Consider the following 19,608-nt stretch of genomic DNA (forward strand, 5'->3'; position numbering starts at 1 on the left):
TGTTTTCCAGTAGAGAGTGTCAGTGAGGATGGATTTGAGATACTTGCTTTCTGTATGTTGCTGTTTTACCACGAGAGAGCAGACAGGCTCATTGAAGGAATGTTCTATCCTCTGTGGTCACCCTCATCTGTTACCAGTAGCGTTCAGTGAAGGGAAAACCTTCACATTGACAAGTCATGGGTTCTTTAATGAAAAAACAAAATCAGGAAGTAAGCACCTGTGCAAACCCACCAGGTTAGGCAGCCCTGGGTAACTCCTCTGCCCTCACTCCTCTGCCCACCCCGTATGGAGACCAAGGGGAATGAGCGCATCATCGAAGGAGCTGATGTCTTCTCCTGTTCTGGTCTCCTGAGGACAGTGCTTTTCCTGTGTTAGCTTGGTTTTGCAATTAGTTCTTCGGGTTCTGTGCCAATGTTAAATGATAAAGAATAAATTTTACATCATTTCTTTTAGGAACAAAAGAAATATGAAACTGAAGAAGGTGTGAATAAAGCCACCTGGCAGAAAACAGTTAAAAATAATCAACAAAGGTAGGATTAGAAGTGTTGTAAAGTCATGTCTTTTAGGAATTCATTAGATTTCACATATACTTTTAACTGTTTTCTTAAATTTTATTTTTTCCATCACCATTTATCCCCTCTACGCCCTCTTCCACCTCCACCCCCTCCCCGGCCATCACCACACTGTTGTCCATGTCCATGAGTTCTCTCTCTCTTTTTCTTTTTTACTCAATCCATCCCCGACCCAGCACCCTCCCCCTCTCCCACAAGAGCTGAATGCCTGCCTGCTCTCTATCTATAAATCTGTCTCTGTTTTGCTTGGTAGTTCAGTTTGTTCAGTAAATTCCACCTATGGGTGCAATCATAGGTGGCTGTTGTATATAACACTGGTCTTTCTCTGACTGGCTTATTTCACGTAGCATGATACTCTCCAGGTCCATTCACGCTGTCACTAAGGGTAAATTTTCCTTTCTTTTTATGGCAGAGTAATATTCCATTGCGTAAATGTACCACAGCTCTTTTCCCTACACATTTCACGTTCCACGTGTGCTTAACTTACGGGCAATTTTGTCTGTTCAGTCTCTTTCAGCGTCTCGATTCCAAATCAAAGGAGATATCTAAAACAGCCGCAGACATCACCCAGGCAGTGTCTCTCTCCCAAGGAATTGAGAGGAAGAAGGTGATCCAGCACATCCGGGGGATGTACAAGGTCGACCTGAGCGCCAGCCGGCACTGGCAGGAGCTGAGTCAGCAGCTGACGCACGACAGGTGCGCAGAGGGAGATGGGAGACTTCCCTTCCATGGTAGTCTTTGTACGATGGATCTGTATTCCCGAGTCGAATTATATAAATAGTTTGGGGGTTTTTCTTTTTTTTTTAATAGTTGGGTTTTTAACTGAATAGACTAGCTTTTTACTTACTGAATTTATACAATAATTTTTTTAAAGCTACAAGCACTTCAGATTGCCACTTAAGACCTTTTTTTCCTTTGACTAACAGAGCTGTCTGGTATGACCCCACCTACTACCCCACTTCCTGGCAGCTGGATCCCACAGAAGGGCCGAATCGAGAGAGGAGGCGTTTGCAGAGATGCTACCTAACTATTCCCAACAAGTACCTCCTGAGGGACAGGCAGAGGCCGGAAGGTAACGGTGCTTCCGGCCCGGCTGTGAGTAGACGGATAGCTGTGGTCTTCGGGGAAAGATGACGTGCGCTCTTTTCCTCACAGGCATGGTCAGACCGCCCCTCTCTTACCTCTTCGAAGACAAAACTCACTCTTCTTTCTCTTCTACCGTAAAAGACAAAGCTGCAAGTGAGTCTATCAGGTAACTTTGACTCCGTGAGCCATTTTTGCTTCTGGTAGAGGAGTTAATGATTCCCATAGCCTGTTGTAGTACTTATCGCTCTATTGTAGACAGTGCTGTGGCTTTAGGCGAGGTCCCAGACAGGGCTCAAGAGAGGACGAGGTTGGATGCCGGAATCCAAAAGGGAAAGACAGCTTGACAGGAAGGAGCCCGGGACTTGTGTCCTGGTGCTTTGGCCCTTGTTTGCACACGGATGCCTCTGTACTCGCCTGTCCTGCCAGCCTGTGAAATGGGCAGCGCTGCCGCGGCATCCACAGGCCGTCAGTGCAGTGATGACAGGTTCAGATGCTGGGCCCGCGCTCTCCAGCTTTCTGATCACGGCAAGTTACTCACCTCTCCGCGTCCGTTTCCTTACCTGTTGTTCCATGAGGAAGGTGGTAACGCCAGCATAGCTTAGCATCGCCGAGTAGTGATGTGTCAGTTATTGTACACATTCCATGCCCATTTTATAGACGGAAAACTGAGACTCAGAGAACCTAAGTGTCTTGACTAAAGAAGAGAGGAACTTTTGTGACACTAAATCCTGTTTTTCCTAGAAACTAGACTTTTCTTATGTGTTTGAAGTATCAGAGGCATGAACCAATGTTTGCTTATTTACTGGAAAATATAAAATATTCAAGTCTCTTTTCAGTAACTGAATCCTGTATTCTGCCTACAGGGTATAGAGATTATTAGCCTTTCCTAAAAGTTTCCATCATTTTTCTCCTCTACTAGAATGTTAAAGAAAGAGATAATATTTTTACGAGGGTTTTGACAAGACGTCTTGTACTTGAAACTTGTCTGCTTTGCTGAAATCTTTTACTAGATAGAATAAAGCTTATACTTTCTAAAACTGGTCAAAGCATTCATAGTGATTTTAAATGTATTTTGACAGAGTGAATCGCAGGTGTATCAGCGTCGCACCGTCTAGGGAGACAGCTGGCGAGTTGTTATTAGGTAAGTCACGTTTTGGAGAGTTTTACTCAGACTCACCTGCCTTGTTTCATTTGTGATCAGTGGAAGCATTGTTTTGGCCACTGCCATTAAAGGAGTTAAATTCTCTCTAACATCAGAATAACGTAGGTTATTCTGCCTTGACGTTATGTATAATGCATGGACTCATGGATGTGAAGGAATGGCAGCATTTTAATTTTTATAAAGCTGACTTTCTTCATGAGTATACATTTTTATATTTAACTAGAAGCCCGGTGCACAACATTCGTGCACTGGGAGGGGGCAGGGGGATCCCCTCAGCCCAGCCTGTGCCCTCTCACAGTCCAGGCCCCCTCGGGGGATGTTCCCCTGCCACAGAGGCAGGAGAGGCTCCCGCCACCACCGCTGCACTCGCCAGTTGTGAGCCCGGCTTCTGTGAGAAGTGCACTGACCACCACGGGGCAGCTCCTGTGTTGAGAATCATTCCTTTTATTTTATATATGATCGAATTCCCACGGCAACCCTGTGAAGTAGAGTCCTCCCTCACCCCCTTCTTTTTATAAGGTCACTAAGACACAGAGAGCCTGAGCAACTTGCCCGAGATCTTGCGGATGCTGTTCACAACTAGGGGTCGAGTGTCAGGAACTATTTCTGGGTGATGGCCTCAGATTCAGGCCACTGGCTCCAAAGGTCATGCTTTTTACCATACAGGGTAATGGCGCAATACGTCTTTAAACTCACATGCAGTTATGTTCTGCAGGTAAATGTGGAATGTATTTTGTGGAAGATAATGCTTCTGATACAGTTGAAAGTTCGGTGAGTAGACGCTTAAGTTTGCACTAAATTCACACAAATTCCAAAAATGTATAAATTCGGTATCACCAAAAAGCAGGTAGAACTATTAGAGCTCATTTATTGTGACTTTATGTGTCGATTTATCTGAGGTGAACATATTTTATGAAAGGCAGTTCTAAAAAGTATTTTAAACTTGATAGTAGATTCTGCTGGCTCATGCTCAATTTTCTTTAACCTAAAACTGCTCTGAAAAATAAAGTATTAAAAAATCAAGTCTGTTAACTAAAAAAGAAGCCTAATTTTTATTCAGCATTTTGAAGTGTGTGGTAGAGGATTTTCAGAGAACCTCATCTATCATATTGCATTTTGATATTTTTTAAGAGTCTAAAATTAAAATGATTATTCATATTTCATGCAAAGCGGGTACTTCCATCTCTCTCCTTTGCCCAGAGCCCTCAGGGAGAATTGGAACCAGCATCCTTTTCCTGGACGTACGAGGAAATCAAAGAAGTCCACAAGCGCTGGTGGCAGCTGAGAGACAACGCCGTGGAGATCTTCCTGACCAACGGCCGGACGCTGCTGCTGGCCCTGGACAGCACCAAGGTGAGTGGGCTGCCCTGAGGCAGACGCGCTTCAAGTTCATGGCACCGCGTACTACTCATCGCCCTCAAGTCTAACTGATCTAAACTTCCATTCACTGTTTCTGAAATCAAATCAAGATTGCCTTATTTCTCAGTCCTAATTAAAGTAAACCCTAGATTTTTGTACTCCAAAACTGTTAAATCCTGATTTCTCAAAGGGACTGTGATGAATGAATGAATGAATGGATGGATGACCAGCCTAACGTAGTTTAAACTTGAAAGTAGATTTCCCGTCTGACAAGCCCTCTCTGGACCCCCACAGCCTTCAGCTACGGTGGCTGCCTCCATTACAGAAAGCCTCTGGAAGGAAGCTGTGTGGGCTTGCCGCCGCCAGGGCCTCCCGGGTCCTCCAGGATCCTCCCCGGTTCTCCGTGGGAAGCTCCTGCTCATTTCCTCCTCCCACCCACTCGCTCTGCTCAGCTCCCAGGGACCTCGAGTTGCTGGCCCTGTGCTCCTGCTCCATGTCCTCAGCTGACGGGCTGCCAGCAGCATTGGACCCGGCTGATTAGTCTCTTCTTAATGAGAAGCCCCTTCCCCACTGGGCTGTTTTCTTCTCCCTGCGCCCAGGTTCGCGATGACGTGTACCACAGTATCCTGAACAACGACCTCCCCAACCTTCTGGAATACGGCAACATCACCGCGCTGACCAACTTGTGGTACACCGGGCAGATTACTAACTTTGAATATCTGACGCACTTAAACAAACACGCCGGCCGATCCTTCAACGACCTCATGCAGTACCCGGTGTTTCCCTTCATCCTGGCTGACTACGTGAGCGAGACCCTCGACCTCGGGGACCCGTCTGTCTACAGGTAACAGGAATACCCCCTTTCAGCTCCGTCCATGTGCTGTTTATTTCATTAAAGCTTTTATCGCAGGAATTTTCAAATGTGCACAAAATTGAATGAAAATGGAATGAACCGCCATATGTCCATCATCCCAACTCAACAATTAGGAAGACGTTTGCCAAACTTACATCATCTCTTTTTTTTCTTTTTATGTGAGACAAATGGCAGACCTCTTGTTCTGTGCCTCCTGTGGCCTTCAGTTCATATCTCCCAGGAAAAAGGTGGAATGTTTCTTACCTAACCTCAGTGCCATTATCACAGCTCAGAAAATTATCAGTTTTCATGGCATCATCTCATATCCAGCCCATTTCAGATGTCCCCTCCTGGTACTCGAGGCATCCTTTGGGAGTTGACTGACTCGAATCAGGCCCGCTGTCACCTTTGGTGGCAATGTCTGTGAGACGGACACAGTGTTTCTCGTGATCTGCGAATCAGATAGCAGGATGCTTATTTCAGTGAGCGCACTCTGCATCTGAACTTGGCCATTTTAAGTGTGTAGTTTCTTCAGTTTCCACTAACTAACCTCATAATTATGTGACATCTTCTCATGGTCATATTTCCTGTCCAAACTGCCCTTCATGCCTCACTGCCTAACTGGGCGTGGAGTCTGGGAAATGGGAACCGGAGCCCCCGGTTGCCACGGCAGCATCTGTAGCAGTATTGGAGGAAGAGGGCGGGGCAGGGAGGGAGGGATGGCCGTGCTGTTCTTGTAGTGCTTACTCCTAAGTCAGGAATGGCTGAGACCCGTAGGGCCTGCTTAGAAAGTTCTCCCCTAACGTGTATGAAACCATGATTTTGAATGGTGACTGTTAGTTGCCAAGCAGCAAGTGTAAGCACTAAACTGAGGGCTGAGTGCTCTGTCGATCACTTACGCACTTGAGGGTGCAGACCTCTGGGCAGCTTGATCCTGGCAGCATCAGGTGCCGTCTAGTCCCACCCTCTCTCCCTTTAGAAACCTCTCCAAGCCCATCGCCGTGCAGTACAAAGAGAAGGAAGATCGCTACGTGGACACATACAAGGTGGGTTCTGTTTTCCCTCATTTTTGATCAATGAAAACTGGAGCTTTGTTTTAAAGAGTTGTGTTTTACTTGTGTTTAGAAATTTTAAACGTATGGTATTGATTTTTCTGTTTTTCACGTCTTTGTACTTTGATTGACAGACAACTGGAAATCATTATCTGATTTTAAATATTAGTCTGTCTCAATTCTCTGAAAACATTTTACCCAGAAAAAGTACACTTATTAGAGTGGCATAAGTTGGGAGCTAGTAATCCATTGTTATATTGAAATATATAAATAATTATATTCCTTATAAAAATCACAAAGATTTCCAGGGACACTCTATGCCCTGGAGTTATTTCTGTAACAGTATCAGTGTATTTATGATGCACCGTAATCTCTCATTGTGCATAGTCAATTATGCATTACTTTATTAACAGAAATTAGCAGGTTTTTGTTGTTGTTGTTAACCCTCGTCCGAGAATATTTTCTCCATTGATTTTTAGAGAGAGTGGAAGGGAGGAGAGAGAGACGGAGGGAGGAAGAGGGGAGGGTGCAGACTGGGAGGTGCCTCCAGGTGGTCAGGCAGCAGCCAGGCACCCCGGAGGGCACCCCAGACACTCAGGTGGCTGAGGTCGGAACACGAGGAAGGGCGGCGTGGAGAACGGGCACAGGGCTGGCAGGGAAGGGCTGTGAAGCCACGCAGGGGGCTCGGTGGCCATAGTGTCTGGTTCCCTGTGTCCCTCAGTACTTGGAGGAAGAGTTCCGCAAAGGGGCCCGCGAGGACGACCCGCTGCCGCCCGTGCAGCCCTACCACTACGGCTCCCACTACTCCAACAGCGGCACCGTGCTGCACTTCCTGGTCCGCATGCCGCCCTTCACCAGGATGTTCCTGGCCTACCAAGGTGAGCCGTGGCCGGTGCCGGAAAGGACACTGGGCTACCTCCTGGGAATGTCTCCAGGCCAATCAAACCGCAGGAAACGAGTTTTATCTGTTCCTTTGACAAAATTCTCTTCTAAAACCTGCCACAGCCAAATCATCTTGCTAATGTCTCAAATGTTAGCTTCAAATTAAACATGTCGAAGTTTATAAAACACAAGTCACTTTAAAGAATTAAGATGTAATTCACATACCATAAAATTTACCCTTTTTACCCTTTAAAAATGTATGCGGTTCTCTTTTTAAAGATATTCAACTTAATACTTATTTCAGATCACAGTTATCTTTGAACCCTAAAGGGGAATATGTTGTGGTAGTTTATTACAAATAACTGCTAAATAAATAATAGGAGAGCCACACCGCCACCTTCACCTGGTAACTTTCTAGTTAATAACCCTCTGCCTCCGCTGGCATTGTAAGTGGCAGCTGCAGGCCTGAAGGCGAATAGCTCGAGGCGAATGGATTTGTGTGCAAACGGGGACACATTCCCCTGTCAGTTTCTAATGAGAACCATGGTGTTACTCACATGCACCCTCTTGCAGGAATGACTGTCTCCTTGGTCTATACAAGGGCTTTCTTATGTTTGTCCCCTGTGAGTGCACAGGACAGATGAACACGGGACAGCTGTTCAAGCACGTGAGGGTATTGCCCTGACCCTCTCTGCCTCCCAGTGTCTGTCCAGGCTAGTTATCCTTAGTTAGTTTGACATCAGGCCAAGAGGTTCCTATGTGCAAGGTCTTACCCCATTTTTTCCAGAGTGAGTTAGTGAACATTTCTTTAAGTGACCCTCCCACCTCTCTGAGAATAAGGAAATGTCTGTAAACCTAATTTCTTCTCAGATTTTATTTAGTGGCAGGCAGTGCTGACTGACCCAACAGACCAGGTAAGAAAGGAGTAGAAGGAATAGGAAATGCGTGGGACAGAGCAAAGCTCAGGCGTGGGGAAGGAGTTGGCACCTCTTGGTAAAATGTGCCTCGCTTGATGCTGAGACCAGTCTGTGATAGTTTCCAAATGAAAAACGTGCTCACGTTTCAGCCAGTTCAGAGGAGTTTTAGACGGAACGTAGGGCCCCTGAGAAGCGCCTGCCCCGCTGTCTCCAGGGCTGCCTTCGGCGCCGCTCCTGCTCTGGGCCGGCCCTCAGCCAGGGACGCAGCGCAGAGCTCAGCTCTGGAGTGTGAACAGTCTGCACCAGGAAAACTTAGCGAGGAGAGAGTGAGAGCCTCTAAAGAGAAGGAAGAAAAAGTAGTCCTAACAATTAGAGGCAAAGGAGTAATTTTGCTTCCTGATGGGGAAAGGGTATTTTATCCATTTGAACTTTAATTTTACTTCCTTATTATTCACTCATTCCATAAACAAACTGTTACTGAGTACCTAGTAGATGCTCGGTATCGGTGATACCCCAGGTCCCTGCTCTTACGGAACTTTTATTCCACTTGGGTAGACAGTCATCAATTAAATGCTAGAAACTCATCTAGTTTTATGTATTATGAAAACAATACAGATTTTAAATAATATAATACGGTCTCAAATTATGTATAGAAATACTTATTTTCAAGAATAAATGAATAACCTCTTAAACTATAGGTAAGCAAAATGAACATCATTTTACTAGTAATCTTTTTGAAGTAGCGAAATAAATTACGTCAGGCTTCAAATGGAGTCAGGTCTCTGTGTCTTAGTTCTTACTTTTATTTCTTTACAGATCAAAGCTTTGACATTCCGGACAGAACCTTCCACTCCATGAACACGACCTGGCGCCTCTCCTCCTTTGAGTCCATGACTGACGTGAAGGAACTGGTCCCGGAGTTCTTCTATCTCCCGGAGTTCTTAGTCAACCGAGAAGGTATAACAGGAGATCATTTCTAGTTTATGTTTTTGAGCATTTGTACTTATTTTATAATTTTCCAAAAATAAAAATAGCTGTTTTAAGTCCTAAAATTTGAGTCCATAAGTAAGAGAAATACCTTATTAAGTACATGATTTTATTTCCAAATCAGCTTGAGGATTTTAAGTATTTTATAGGACTAAATATATCTGGAAAACTGTGACTTTGAGCTATTAAAATTCTTTGTAAACATGTATTTTAATTTTGTTACAGAAATTATTTTTTTCAGATTACCAATGTAATTTCAGATTACAAGGTAATTTTAAAAAATGAGTCATGAATTTATTGAAAACACAATGTTAATTAACCAAAATCTCAGTGATTTTTATGAGGAATGATAGTGTATAAGTAAAAGACTCTAACCAGAAATCTCTCTATATAAAAGGCTAATATGCAAAGTGTCCCCTCAGGAGTTCAACAGGGAGACTGAGAGTTTGATCGCTCACTATGATGTGCGCTGACCACCAGGGGGGGGCACGGAACAGAGGAAGGCCCTGATCAGCCCTGATCGCCAGCCAGGCCTAGGGACCTTCCTATGCACGAATTTTGTGCACCGGGCCTCTAGTATCTAATAATAAAAAGGAACACTAGGGGATAGAATTAACAGATTAGTTAACCCCCTGAGAGGCATTTGGGGCTGCTTCTAATGACTTAATTTCATGTTGTAATGTGACCTTTAGGAAGATGTGAAGGTGAGAATTCTCTCTTTAGGGCAGTTAGTGTTGGGCCGATTCCTGCAGAATCTCACTCCATACTCGCTGTCTGGAGTGTTTGAGCATGATGAGTAAACCCCCACTCCGCGTCCCGGGGGCACGTTTCCTGTGCTGCCACGTGAGAAACGTCGAAGTGAGGCCAGCGCCTGCGGGTGGGGCCTGCCTGTGGCTTTCAGGTTGGGGCTCCGACTTAACTCCACTGCCTGTCCTCTCTGTCCCTCGCTTCTCGTGTGTGAGTTCCAGTTTCGGTGGCTGCATAACAAAGAACCCGCACACTTAGCGGCTCAGAGCAACAGCGCCTTTGTTACCCGTCACAGTCTGTCTCCAGGTTAACGGAACGGACTGTCCGTGTGGCTCTGTTGTTGGGTGACTGAGTGACGAGCGTCTGTGTCCTGTCCTCTTTGCTGCTCCTTTTCCTGGTTAGAGTGTCGGCCCCATTCCTGTGAGCTCTCAGGACCGTTCAGTGCCCACGAAGCGTGCTCTGGGGGAGACACACGTTAAGATTTTTCTTGTTTTTAGGTTTCGATTTTGGACTGCGGCAGAATGGCGAGCGGGTGAATCACGTCAACCTGCCGCCGTGGGCGCGGAACGACCCGCGTCTCTTCATCCTCATCCACCGCCAGGCTCTGGAGTCGGACCACGTGTCCCAGAACATCTGCCAGTGGGTGGACCTGGTGTTCGGCTACAAGCAGAAAGGGAAGGCGTCCGTCCACGCCATCAACGTGTTCCATCCCGCGGTAAGCGATCTGAAAGGAACCTGCACTTACGTAGAGTAAGGTAGAGCCTGAGTGTTTGCAGGCCAGCTGGTTTCTGTAAAATGCCTACGTTATCGGAGAGAATTGGCAGTGACACTGAACTGTTAGAACCGAAATAACCCTCTCGAACCTACCAATATTGTCTGTTAACTTCATTTCTGCGCTGATCAGCATCAATCAGTCAGGACGCAGTATTCTCGTCCATCCCTTCAGAAACATCACTTTCTAATCTCAGCGAGGCCAGGAATGATTATGAACCTGATCAAAAGCGTCTCAGAGTCGTTTCCATGGAAACAGGAGAGAAGCCAGGCCGGCGTGGCGAGCAGAGCACGTGTTGCTGGCCTTTGGTGTTCCTGCCGATCTGGCTTCACACAGACCTGCCTCCCCTCCCCTTCACCTTTCAGACGTATTTTGGGATGGATGTCTCTGCGGTTGAGGATCCGGTGCAGAGGCGAGCGCTGGAAACCATGATCAAGACCTACGGCCAGACGCCTCGCCAGCTGTTCCAGGCGGCCCACGTGAGCAGGCCGGGGCCCAGGCTCAGCCTCGAGGGAGAGCTGCCTGCGGCCGTGGGGCTGCTCGTGCAGTTTGCCTTCAGGGAGACCCGGGAGCCGGTCCGAGAAGCCCCCCACCCGGTAGGCCGCGTGGAAGGGACGGTCACAATGAGCAGGAACCCACATGTGCTTTGGCCTTCCCGGGCTATGATGAGAGCAAGTGTTGCCTCTTAAAGTAGGAAGTGGGTGTAATTTTCACTTTGCAATAGAGAAATAAAGCAAGAAAACCTTAGAAGGAAAATAAGTCCTAATCGTCCACTCTGCTCTTCATTGCGAAGGCAGCGTAAGCGGGGAGACGTGGATGGGAGTCCACGGGGGCTGCCGAGGGGATCCCAGGAAGTGAGGAGGGTGAGGTCTGGGGGACCTCGGGCTGGGAGCCAGGTTGCTTTCTCTTACTTTGTTTAGACTTTAAATTAGGAGTCATCTGTATGTACTACCTCTTCAAAAATCATACCTTTTCTTGTTTGGTTTAGAGTCCTTTGTCGTGGATAAAAGGCCTGAAGTGGGGGGAGTATGTGGGCTCCCCGAGTGCCCCGATGCCCGTGGTCTGCTTCAGCCAGCCCCACGGGGAGAGACTGGGCTCCCTGCAGGCGCTGCCCACCAGGGCCATCTGCGGCCTGTCCCAGAACTTCTGCCTTCTGGTGACCTACAGCAAAGAGCAAGGTAAAAGAAGTGAACATCACCCGTGCCGTGCACGGGGTTTGAGTGTTCCAGGTCATCTGAGCTGCTACTGTTTCGTCTCTAAGTTTTCTGAGTCCCTGGTGAACACTGATCCGATCTGTGGTGATGTAGCACGAAGCGGGAATGAAACATAGGCTACATGAAACAAGTGGGAGTTGGATGCAGTGCCATTGGGAACGAGGGGGAGTTGAAGGCATAAGAATAAACGGCTCTGCTCACAGATGGAAACTTTATCGATAATTTAGTGAAAATGTTCCCTTTGAGGCCCTTGAATCCGGAATAGATGCACTTACGTGACCATCAAATCTGTTCCTCAAATGTAAACAGCAAAGCGAGGGGCCATCAGAGCCTTGAAAATGGGTTGAAAACCGCCTATGGCTGGAACGCCATCCTCTCATCCTCAGGCGCCCACTCACTCAGCCACATGCTGGAGGGTGCTGTGCAGGGGGCCCCCTCCTCTGCCTAAGTGTCCCCAAGGCACGGGACACAGGACAGGGTCCCCTCAGGGCGCGCAGGAGAGCCTGCCCCGCTGATGAGGCGTGCGCTGTGGGCCCTGGCGGAAGGGCGGAGGGCACGCACCTGTTCAGATCAGCTTGGCCTGGACGCTGCGTGTGGGCTGAAGTGGATGCCTCTTAGCAGCCGCACGTTAGCACACACGTGGCTGTGGGTGCTGCGTGCTCCTTGGGGTCCATGCACCCACCCACCCAACCCAGCCCCCGCCCAGGGTGCTGGGACCCCTGCCAGACACTCGGCACCTAAGTGAAATGGCTAAGCCTGGCTGGGCCTCGGCTCTTTCAGACTCTCTCTCTCTCTCTCACACACACACACACACACACATCCTCACCCAAGGGTGTGTTGTTTCTGTTTTTGTGGTTTTTTTTGGAGAGAAGCATCGATGTGAGAGAGAAACATATAGGTTGCCTCCCACGTGCCCCAACCAGGGATGGCATCTGGGTGCTGCCACGGGGTTATCTGGGGAGCTGTTTACACAGCATCTGGTTCATGTTCGTTTTTAGAAATAAATTGGTGCAGAACATGACTAGAGTGAGCTTGACTATTCCTGTCTTTTATAAAAATCCCTTAACACAGTTGAAAAGGAACCGCATTAGCATTAAAGGAATAGAATGAGCATAAACCGCTCATCCTGTGGACGTGAAGATGGCTTTGCACAGATGCTGTGCTGCGGTGCGAGCTCCAGCCCGTGCCCTGTGTGTCGGGGCTGCGGGCACAGGGAGCCTGAGCCTGAGCCTCCCTCCCCCCAGGCGTGCGGAGCATGAACAGCACGGACATCCAGTGGTCGGCCATCCTGAGCTGGGGCTACGCCGACAACATCCTGAGGCTGAAGAGCAAGCAGAGCGAGCCTCCCGTCAACTTCATCCAGAGCTCTCAGCAGCACCAGGTAAGCTGCTACGCGGTGTTCGTACTGGTAATAACGATGAGACATGCTCACGTAGGCCAGACCATAGCAGCCAGGCTCCAAGATCCAGCGACGTGTCCCAGCGAGAAGCTGGTGCCGCTGGGCGCCTGCCTGGTCTCGGGGCTTCCAGACGCCCCGTATCTCATGGAGACGTGTGGTCAGCTCAGCTGTGGCCTAGGGCACGGTGTGTGAACAGAATCAGCATGGCTTTCACCTCATAGCGTCCGCCTGCCTTCTGCCCTGTGCACCCTCCACACCTGGCGCTCCCCCAGTGGACCAGGTACCTGGGCGTCAGGCTGCGGTGGAAGGAGCGCGGGTCTCACTGGGATCCGAGGGAGCGTCCCGGCCTGTTATTTCCTGTGTCGTCTTGGCTTTGTCAAGTGACTCGCCTCCCGAGCTTGAGTTCCTGTCCTCTTCAAAACTGGGAAGAGAGACTCCGCTGCTGTCTCCGCGAGCTGTTGTGAGATGTCTCTAACATCTGTAAAGTTCCTTTGGAAACTGTCTTATATATAACTAGAGGCCTGATGCATGAAATTCGTGCAAGGGGCTCGGCCCTCGCAGCCCCAGCTTTGTCCAGAAGGTTGTCCAGACAACGGTCGTTCTGCTGTTTGGTCTAATGAGCATATTAGCTCCTTATTTTAGAGGATGTCTATGTGTGCACAGTGCATACATGCACGTGGCCCCAGCCTCCTAGGCTGCACGGGAGCTCCCTTCTCTGACTGCCTTCTCCGGGGAGGTACTTCACTGTGCTCAGACCTCCGTCACCCACCTGACACCTGCTGCCTGTTCTGTGCCCACAAGCACCCCATTCCCTGAGCGCCGTGATGGAGCCACTGCTTTGGGGAACTGTTGGCAGAGAAGGAAAAGAGAGCGATGACTTGTTTACTTAACCCTAATACACCTGGAAAAAGTCACCCTCGCCTTTTGTTATCTGGCTTACCAGTCAACCAACAAAAGTGAGAAGGAAGGATGGTGAAAAGCACGTTTATTAGAAAGTTTAATAAGAATGTAAGCATTGCAAAATTACTTCCGTCATGCAAGCTTAGGCACACAGGCATCATTAATGATGCGGGAATATGCTCGTAAGTCCGTTTAGCAGAGCGGGAGGGTCCAGGCTCCTCCCGCAAAGCGCTGTGTGAGAAGCACTTCACCGTAGCTAACTGGGCGAGAATACGGGCCTCCTTTCCATCCTTGGAAACACACTGTTCACTCGTTAGCTCTCGAGAAGGTTCGTTAGAATATTACGTGAAGACCACGCACTGACCGTCTTCATCATCATCAGAGATGAGGGTCCTGCTGTCCCTTTGTGTGAAGACCACGCACTGACCGTCTTCATCATCATCATCAGAGATGAGGGTCCTGCTGTCCCTTTGTCTTCGTTTTCTGATTAATTAGGAACAAATGGCCGTGTGTGTGTGTGTGTGTGTGCGCGCGTGTAAGTGTATGTACACAGAAAAATGTAGGTGCATAAACATTTTAATTTGGAAGCAGCTTTAGGCACCTGATTAAAGTTGCAGAATACTCTCTTTTTATATCTTTGCACCATTCTAATCATGGCAAGTAAAACGTTTCCCTCAAATTTTGTGATCATATATTTTGAAAATAGTCGTCAGAAAGGTAGCAGCATTTCTGATGCTTTTTAAATACGATCATCTGCGATTTGTCGTTTCCCAAGGTGACCAGCTGTGCGTGGGTGCCCGACAGCTGCCAGCTGTTCACCGGGAGCCGGTGTGGCGTCATCACCGCCTACGCCAACAGGATGGCGGGCAGCGCGGTGGGTCCGGGCAGTGTGGCGGGTCCGGCTGGTGTTTTTATTTTTGAGATAAATGCTAGGACCCCTTTTGTCATTGCTTTTATCTGACATTTTCCTTCATTTTGACTGTCAGCCTTCAGAGATAGAGATGGAGTCCCAGGTGCACCTCTACGGGCACACGGAGGAGGTCACCAGCCTGTTTGTCTGCAAACCCTACAGCATCCTGATAAGCGTGAGCCGCGACGGCACCTGCATCATCTGGGACCTGAACAGGTACCACGGGTCCTGGGCCCGCACAGCGGCGAACGGTGCCAGTTCTCACTGAGTACAGGCTTTGTCATGGAATTGAAATCAGAAGATCCGTGAGGAAGACAGTTAGGAATGCCTTACGAATACTAGTTCATGTACTGAGGGAAAGAATTCTACAAATAACAGCATATAATTATACCTCATGTTCATCTGCACATTCATGGTTTTGGTCTTTCAGGCTGTGCTACGTACAGACTCTGGCAGGACACAAAAGCCCAGTCACAGCCGTCTCTGCCAGTGAAACAACAGGCGACATCGCCACTGTGTGTGACTCAGGTGAGCCAGCCCCAGGCCAAGCACAGGCCGCTGCCAGCAGTGCCCTCGGTCCGCTGGGCACGTCACAGTGACACTGATGGTGCAGTTCTCAGTCCCTCCAGATGGAATGCTTTGTTAATAGCGTGTATGTGTATTAATATGCAATCAGGCCCCCCTGGCCAGTGTGGCTCAGTGGTGGAGCATCAGCCTGTGCACCCAGGGGCCGGGTTCTATGCCCGGTCACGGCATGTACCCTGGTTGCAGTTCATTCCCTGGGCCCCAGTTGAGGGAACTGGGGGACACCTGTAATTCTCTCAGCAATAAAAATAAAAGCATTAGCTTTCACTCAGGTAATCGAGAGCAACACTGTTTCTTCAGAGTCATACTGGTCACTTCTTACAGATGATCTCAGAGAAGATATTCCCTTTTTGGGGCTTGGTCAGCTTTCTGATTGGTCCTTTCGGGTTCAGGTGTGGCTGGTCCTGAGCTGACATATGAGTCAGAGTTAATTTGCCTGCTGCTCTCGACTGCAGGTTAATGTTGTTACAGTGGGGCCTTGACTTACGAGTTTAATTCATTCTGTGACGGAGCTCGTAACTCAAATTACTCATATGTCAAATCAAAAAGTGAACGAGTGAGACACGTGATGCTGGGCTGATGTGGCGTTCACTGTGACGTTCGCTGAGCCAACTAGCGGTGGGGTATCTGAAGCTGGCTCATAACTCAAATTTTAGCTTGCAACTCAAAGCAAAAAATCAGCCGAGAGACGGCTCGTATCTCGAAAAACTCGTTAGTCGGGACACTCGTAAGTCAAGGCCCCACTGTACTGGTCATTGTTTTTGGATGAACATGCAGAGTCCCAGATGACTTGCAGGCAGTCCTTTCATTTGTTTGTCTGCAGCCAGGAGCTGCCTGTCAGCATCAGCACCAGCCCCACCTCAGGCCCGGGGGCGGCTGGGAGCTGCCACCTCGGTGACCTGCGCTGGTTGTGGTTTCAGCCGGCGGGGGCAGTGACCTCAGGCTCTGGACGGTGAACGGGGACCTGGTGGGACATGTGCACTGCAGAGAGGTCATCTGCTCCGTGGCCTTCTCCAACCAGCCGGAGGGCGTGTCCATCAACGTGATCGCGGGGGGACTGGAGAACGGGACCGTGAGGTGAGGCGCGTGCGGGGGCTGCTGCTGTTCCCACGGGCACGGCAGCTTCAGAAAGAAGTTTTTAATATCCAGGCATCTTAATATGTAGCAATTGGAAATTTAAAGTCACCTTCAGTTATTCGTGTTTTATTTCTAAAAGACAGCTTTACTGCAGTTTTGAAAGTTTCTGTTCTTTGTTAACCGTTAAAGGTTAACAGTAAGAATTATACCCAGTGGGGTGTTCTTACTGCATCCCCACCCCCGCAAACTTCCCAGAAGTAACTGCTGCTGTTTATTGTGCTTCCTTCTGGGTGATTTTTAACAAACAAGTAGGTGGGCTTTCTTCGCGAAGGGACTTCCGTTGGCATAATTGTGGCGCCTTTCCCCTCCAGGCTCTGGAGCACATGGGACCTGAAGCCTGTGCGGGAAATCACGTTTCCCAAGTCCAACAAGCCCATCGTCAGGTAAGCCTCCCTCCCTCGCTTCACACTGGGCTCTGTGAGTGCATTTTGTTGGACATGAGCACACACCGACCTAAAGAAATCTGTGATGGGAGTTTCATAAACAGCCAACACCTATCAAACCCCAGGTTGTCCGGCCCCAGTGGCCAAAGGAGGCCCAGTCCTTGTCTACGTGGAGCTTAAATCTGAGTCAGGAGCCGAGTCTAACCCACGGGCACACGGGGCGGGGCCAGGAAAGGCCTAGAGTGGAAGCGATGTCTTTCCTTCCTGTTGAAGAGACGGTCATGTGACTGATAGCCCAGGGCGTGCCTGGCAGGACCCATCTGCTCGGCCCCTCCTCCGACTGAAAACTCGATTAGACATAAGGAAGTCAAATTCTACCCTATTAAATACATTTACTTTCAGTATGCTAAATTTCCAGTTTAATGACCCTAAGTTAATAATTTATTTTTATATTTAAGTGAAATTAAATATCTCCATAAATAATCATTTATTTCTCTAAAGAGAAAAGGTAGAACTGTTACATTTTTAAAGTTTCCTATGCCCAAGTGTTTGTGTTGACATCATAAAGGATAAACAGGAAGGAACAGGAAAGTGGGGAAGGAGGGGATGGAGCCGACACTGCTCCTTTTCGCCTGTGGGAGGAGCCCCCAAGGTGCCCGCGGGGCCCCTGGACCACATGCCAATCAGCCGGACCCGTGGCCGTGGCAGGCATGCGGAGAGCGTCACTTCTCCACCCAGATCCCCGTGTGATCACCCGTGTTAGACAGCTTTTCTCTCCCACAGCCTCACCTTCTCCTGTGACGGCCACCACCTGTACACCGCGAACAGCGAGGGCACCGTCATCGCCTGGTGCCGGAAGGACCAGCAGCGCCTGAAGCAGCCCATGTTCTGCTCCTTCCTGAGCAGCTACGCGGCCGGCTGAGGGCCGGCGGGGCGTCCGAGAGCCTGGCGCTCCGTCAGGATCTGTGGCTTCAGTTTAGGAGGCTGAACCTGAAGAAACGATGAGCAAACACACCTCCCAGATGATTATAAAACCTCTTCATCTGCATGGACCTCTGCAGCTCCCAGGGCGCTGGGCGGAGGGTCTCGCTGTAAGTGGTGGTCGGGCGGGTGACGGCGGGCATGGCCCGCAGGACTGGGGCCTCCGTGAGTCAGTCACATTCGTCAAGTTTCTTCTACGGAAGAGATGAGGGCCCCCCGTTTCTATCATTCCAACAGTTTATGCCGAGATAACTCCTCACCACCTGCCCCCCGCCCCCCAAAAAAAGGAAAGTAAAAGGTCAAGAAGTCAGGACTTGGTGATTACCAGGCGTTTTACGGGCTGGCTGGCCACCGGAAACAGACGACTAACGACTCTGTTAAACAGCAGCTGCTGCCAGGCCTTCGTAGCTCAAACAGACCCAGAATTTGTTGACCTCCACCCACAAGAACAGGGGTAGCCTCTATTCAGACACGTTCTCTGTCTCCATAAAAATCCTGTTTAAAACCATAACACTAGCCACTGCCTGCCCTTAGCCGAGTCACGAAGATGGAAACCCGGTGATCGCTCCTCACGGGAGCCTCCACTGCCGGGCGTGCACAGCCGGGCGAGCCGCAACGTGCAGGAGGCTTCCCCCCAGGGAAGTGACGGCTCGCTTTGTCTTAAAAAGGCTGGACAACCCCGCGGGACCGTTTCCACTCTGGTTCTGCTAACGGTGCCGCCTGAGAATTCCAGCGACAGTGGAGACACCTCCCTGTGTGCCCAGCGCTGCCGCCCTCAGGACCGAACCCCAGAGCTCCGGGAACAGCCTCCCCCCTGGTTGCGGCCGTGTGTCCACTGGGAGCTGCTGCATCGGCTGTGAAGACACTAATAGCTGAGTGACACGTGACCACACGATACACACGTGTTCCTGCCTAAGAATACCGGTGCGATTGTGTGAAAATGTGACTCCTACCGTGTTTACAGAACTACTTTGTAACTTCCAGACTTTCTAAAACATTCTGCGTAAAAACTGCAGGAAACACGATTCCTGAGTCTCCGCGTGGATGGATGCAAGAGGCAGCAGGGGCCGGCCACAACCTGGAGCCGCACCCACTGCCTCGCACAGACCTGGGGCTCCGGCCCAGGCGGAGGCGACCTTCCTCCCGTTCACGTTGCAGTGATCTGCTTGTTTTAAAAAACTGCAGCTACTGTCTGCTTTCACTTTTCTACTGAGAGCGTTCAATGAGTCCCATTAGAAGAGGGTTGCTACTCAGTCCTTTATTTTTAAGGCTGAATTCCGTCATTTATCTAAAGAAATATGCAAAGTGACTGGTCTTGTAAAGAGTGCAATGTTCTATTTTTATGTAAAATAAACATGAATCCGGGGGGATTATTTATTCAGCATGAAGCTAATACGTATGTTTAAACGCCTCCCGGCCTGTTGCAGCGGACACTCTGTGAATGACGGCCTTCCCTCTGTCCTCACTGCCGCTCAGCCCGGGAGTAAATGTCATAAAACAGACTGCAGGCGGCTCTTTACACGACCCAGGTCTGTGGCCAGGCTCAGGCCGATGCCCTGATGTATGACCCGCCCAGGTTCTCCCTGAGCGCCTTAGGAAGGCACGTCCGGGGGCAAGGACCCCGCCTGCACCCCACCTCCCTCCCTGGGCCTGGGAGGCGCACTGCAAGGGGATCAGGGGGAGCGGGAAGGCGGGGCGGGGAGCCTAGGG

At 49.4% G+C, this 19,608-nt stretch overlaps 1 protein-coding gene across 1 annotated transcript in view; it reads left to right on the forward strand.

Moving 5' to 3' along the window:
* LYST (lysosomal trafficking regulator) overlaps positions 1–18,027 on the forward strand; it is a 68,982-nt gene extending 50,955 nt beyond the window's left edge. Inside the window, exons 32-52 of the mRNA XM_014529279.1 lie at positions 454–530; positions 1,080–1,268; positions 1,499–1,644; positions 1,728–1,824; positions 2,738–2,799; positions 3,536–3,591; positions 4,021–4,173; positions 4,779–5,023; positions 6,012–6,078; positions 6,806–6,962; positions 8,700–8,840; positions 10,115–10,332; positions 10,755–10,985; positions 11,378–11,567; positions 12,848–12,984; positions 14,678–14,776; positions 14,889–15,028; positions 15,243–15,340; positions 16,318–16,474; positions 16,846–16,917; positions 17,701–18,027. Of these exons, the coding sequence (XP_014384765.1) occupies positions 454–530; positions 1,080–1,268; positions 1,499–1,644; positions 1,728–1,824; positions 2,738–2,799; positions 3,536–3,591; positions 4,021–4,173; positions 4,779–5,023; positions 6,012–6,078; positions 6,806–6,962; positions 8,700–8,840; positions 10,115–10,332; positions 10,755–10,985; positions 11,378–11,567; positions 12,848–12,984; positions 14,678–14,776; positions 14,889–15,028; positions 15,243–15,340; positions 16,318–16,474; positions 16,846–16,917; positions 17,701–17,839 (2,871 nt within the window). The 3' untranslated portion in view covers positions 17,840–18,027. The remainder of the gene's footprint in view (positions 1–453; positions 531–1,079; positions 1,269–1,498; positions 1,645–1,727; positions 1,825–2,737; positions 2,800–3,535; positions 3,592–4,020; positions 4,174–4,778; positions 5,024–6,011; positions 6,079–6,805; positions 6,963–8,699; positions 8,841–10,114; positions 10,333–10,754; positions 10,986–11,377; positions 11,568–12,847; positions 12,985–14,677; positions 14,777–14,888; positions 15,029–15,242; positions 15,341–16,317; positions 16,475–16,845; positions 16,918–17,700) is intronic.
* Positions 18,028–19,608: the final 1,581 nt, after the last annotated feature.

This window comes from Myotis brandtii, unplaced genomic scaffold (assembly GCF_000412655.1).
Source record: "Myotis brandtii unplaced genomic scaffold, ASM41265v1 scaffold679, whole genome shotgun sequence".
Taxonomy (NCBI): Eukaryota; Metazoa; Chordata; class Mammalia; order Chiroptera; family Vespertilionidae; genus Myotis; species Myotis brandtii.